The sequence below is a fragment of the Rhagoletis zephyria genome, unplaced genomic scaffold, assembly GCF_001687245.7.
Source record: "Rhagoletis zephyria isolate East Lansing unplaced genomic scaffold, Rhagoletis_zephyria_1.1 Rzeph_scaffold_15390, whole genome shotgun sequence".
In the NCBI taxonomy this organism is placed as follows: Eukaryota; Metazoa; Arthropoda; class Insecta; order Diptera; family Tephritidae; genus Rhagoletis; species Rhagoletis zephyria.
Window position 1 is genome coordinate 8,948 of NW_016172457.1, and position 4,124 is coordinate 13,071.

The 4,124-nt window shown below is 36.2% G+C and overlaps 1 protein-coding gene across 1 annotated transcript; it reads right to left on the reverse strand.

The window, feature by feature from the left end:
• Positions 1-263: 263 nt before the first annotated feature.
• On the reverse strand, positions 264-2,958 carry LOC108379000 (uncharacterized). The gene is made up of 2 exons (XM_017635317.1): positions 2,044-2,958; positions 264-1,961 (listed from the first exon to the last, which is right to left on the reverse strand). Exons 1-2 carry the CDS (start codon positions 2,303-2,305, stop codon positions 1,768-1,770), a joined length of 456 nt encoding a protein of 151 aa, XP_017490806.1. The 5' UTR covers positions 2,306-2,958; the 3' UTR covers positions 264-1,767.
• Between the last annotated feature and the right edge of the window lie 1,166 nt (positions 2,959-4,124).

Consider the following 4,124-nt stretch of genomic DNA (forward strand, 5'->3'; position numbering starts at 1 on the left):
ACAACTACCATCAATTAGGACATGCCATGACACTACCTACCCAACTGTAAGTCCAGGCCTTTACCGAAGAGTTCTATATTAGTTATTCGTGTCGAGTCACGACTTGCCGCCACCTTTGAAATGAAAATCTTCGCTTGTAAATAAGCATTATACTTGCTAGTTCTTTTCATATATGCTTTGGGTGCAACAGAAACAGCTTGCTCAGCATAGTGGTAAGCTACTTGATATTGATCTTTAGATGACATCAGATGGTGTCCTGTGTCCTGTCTAGCAGCTTTGAAGTTTCTACCAGCCGCTGGCGACCATACAGGCTTGGCATAATTTACAACGCTTGTAGTGCCACCGACCGAATGCTTAAGTTCAGCTTAATCTCCTTCGTCCTTACCACCTGGAATGTCGAAGCTGACTTCGTAGGTTAGATTACGCATAGTAGAGAAGCTAGAAAGGTCTGAGAAATAACCATTCGCTATGAAACACAAGTCATCAGTGTCCCAGTGCCCGACCCAAGCTGTATTGAACAGTGACTGGAGTATATAGTAGCTATAGGAACAGCGGAATCTATGCTAATGCACAAAAAAGAATTCAGCGAAATATTTGTGTCAATAATTAAAAGAACGGCTACATTTTCCAATTGTGACTTAAATCTTAATGCCACTCTTTATTCCTTTCTGCTACAAGTTGTGTTTATAATAGCTTCTTGAAGCTTGCGTATATGTCTTATGTATCGTATCAATAGATATACTATAGTTTTTGAGTCTACATACATATCGCAAACGTTCTTCAAAAGTATAGTTTATATTAATTCAATATTTACTTTCTATCAAAAGCAGAAACAGTTTTAGTGCAATTTGTTGCAAAAAACGACTGTAGTCTCTCTTGCTCGTTCCACTAACGATTAATTAATAAACTGTATAATCTATAAAAAATCTATAACTTAATACATTTTGGAAAACGTTGGCAATACGTCCCCATACATATATGTATGTATATATGCATGTATGTATGTAGTTTTTTTTTTGTGTATGCTAAAATGTATATTTTTTGTAACATTTGCTTTTATTGAACTATATTTTTTATAATTAAATACTTAAATGGTAAGATGTGGGTTGGCACCCAAAGCACTCGAATATTTTTCACCAAACATTTTATTTAACTTTTAGTGAAAAAAAAACGTCAACAATAAACTATATTAACGGTATAATTGTTATTGTTATTTTTACTTTTTGAATTAGGCGTCTAAATACATAGATACATATATAAACATTTAGGCTCACTCGATTCTTAGGCATCGTTGCGAATCATTTTCAGTTAAACACTACAATATTATATATATACACAAAAATATAAGTCAACTCACAATACAATAGTTATTACTCTAAAAAATATTTGGCTAAATAGTTTTATATGTATATGTTTGTAAGTGTAATTGAAAATTTGAAAAAATATATCCTTGTATATATGTATATATATGTAAAGCACCAGCGCTAGCACTATTCATTTACAGAAAACATATGTAGGCGAATTTGCTATCTAAAAAATAAAAGGTATAAAAAGTATTTTGACAATTCCGCTGAACATTATTTGCGCTTCGCGCGCTCTTCTAAAGTTGGCTATGGGATTGTGAACCTTCGTTTTGCGACGTTTTTGCCTGCTTTGCTGCGAAGACTTCTTTACCCATACACAGCCTAACTCCTATTTACCAATTTCAAGTAGACATCCCACACGACCGCCGTCAGTCGGCAGGTGAACAGGCCCCAAAGGTTGCTCTCATTTGTGTACAGTGAATACTAACGGTGCGGATTCATCCTCCTGCAAGTGCTCAGCGAGTATAATCTTGTTTACCGTGCGCGTCGGCACTTGGCTCTCGATATCCTCGTAGTCCACCGAGGAAGAGCGCACTAATTTGAATTGTGATCCCTTATTGTCGTTCTTTGTGATGACCAGCGAGGCAGGACGTGGACCTGACACCGAAAGTATAAAATATAAAGTTAAATATTCGTATGAAAACTTTTTTTTTTTTTACAAAATGTTCTCATTACAAACCTGCTGTCGTTTTACTAGGCCGACGCTCCAGCGTCGTCGAACCGCTTGATGGCAACGTTGAGGCAGACGATGACAACGACGAGGCTTTCTCTGAGATGTACTCTAGATTTGAAGTCATTTGCAACTTATTGCCGCTGCTCTTCTGGCTGCCCTGTTTGATGCTGACTCGCTTATCAGTTTTCACGCTGTTCTGGTGTTTCAGTATGGAGTCGCGTCGTTGTGCGATTGGCGACGCTGACGGCATTGTGGCGTTATTAGGCATCTGCAGTTCAGAATCTATGAATATAATTAAAGGTAGGCATGCATACGTACAGTAGATAAATTAAGTATGTGTCCAAGTAGGCATTCTTAAAACTAAAATTTGCAAATCATTTCTAACACATAGAATGTTTTTGAAAATAAAGTTTTAGATATGAAAGGTTTCAGAAGCATAATCAGAGTTGATGCCTAACGGAGACCATTCGAAAAACTTGAGAAATGCCAAATTCTACGGCGATTTTAACATAATAAGTTTAAGAGCCATTCATTTTAAAAGTAATCTTAATTCTAAGAACCAACAACAAGTGTTATTTACAAACACAGTGTGTACATTTAACTCAACACTAAACATGGACGAAATTTCCCAAAACAACTTTCGATTTTATTTTTGGTTGTCGGTGCCTCCGCATTGTGCTACCTCTGTATAATTTTTGATTCTAAATGGTTCGTAATTTTCCAACGTTTCCATTCGCTTTAACTACTACGTCCGATTTCGTCTTGGTTCTTTTAAATTTTGTTTACCAAAACGCAAGTGAATTCGCCTTATAAAATGGCTGCGTTTGTTCGAGTTAAATTCGGTTTATCGATAATTTAGATAACAATTAAAGCTGCTTTCCGCTGGTCAAGGGAAATGCCTCTATGGACTAAAAAAAATTAAATAATTTTTTTTTTCATTTAGTACCCAAAATCGATACTACTAAAATCAATGATATCACATATAAATTTTGGTCCCGATTATAGTCGCTTAAAACCGCTTCATAGGGTAATCTGAACTTTGACACCTGTACGACACGCCTTAACCGACTTCAATCGGGGCCAATATTTATATGTGATATCTTCGACTATAGTAGCATCGAGGTAGGGGTTAAGGCTTAGGAAATCGAATGTAAAAATACCCTACCATACATACAGTGGCCAAAATATAAACTGGAACGCGGCATTTTTGCATGTTTTGGAAAAAAGCGTAACACCGTGAACAAAAAAATTAATTATCGAAAATCAACGGTACGGTACCGCTTAGCTACTTCAACTTACACTTCAGTTACATCACCCACATTTTTATTTACAGATGGATTACATTAAAACTACAATAAAATACCCAAAACGTAAAACTATCTCTTAAGAGAAGATTCAATACAAAACACAAAAATCCCACACCCATACATACATACATACATACCCAATAAACGTTGGGCTTGGTTAACAATTCGAATATGATTGGAAAGCAAACCATCGTTGTCCAATGTATTTTCGATAAGAATTCAAAATCCAGCCCATTATCGAATTGAATAATTAATGAGAGAGAGAGTGATTTTCTAATATTTCCCATCGAGAATGAGCTGGATTTCACTTTCCCTCTTGTTGTTATGGTTTTCATTTGTTTTTTTTTCGAACCCATCTCGAGTGTATTTCCAATATACTATGAACGTTGGAAAACTAAGGTTGGTTATGGTTGGTTCGCTTTTAATTCGATATGCATATTGGATATCGACGGTCATTTTCGAACGTTCACCAAAATGTTTATAGGGTATGTACATACATACATACATACATACGTACATACATATAGATAAAATGCAAAGCTGTAACAAAGAGAACATGCATGCAACTGTCCTGGGAGAAGTAATAGCAAAAAGTATGGACATAAATTGGTGCAAATGCCGCTATGACAATAACAATATCTACATAGATACATCGTCACTAGACACGAATAAAGGCCGCGAGCTTCAGTCAGCCGTCAACTGGGCTAACGCCTTTTTTTAAAGTCAATGCGTCCTTTTTCGCCGTCAAAACAATGGTGCGCCTTTATTCGTGTCTAGCGA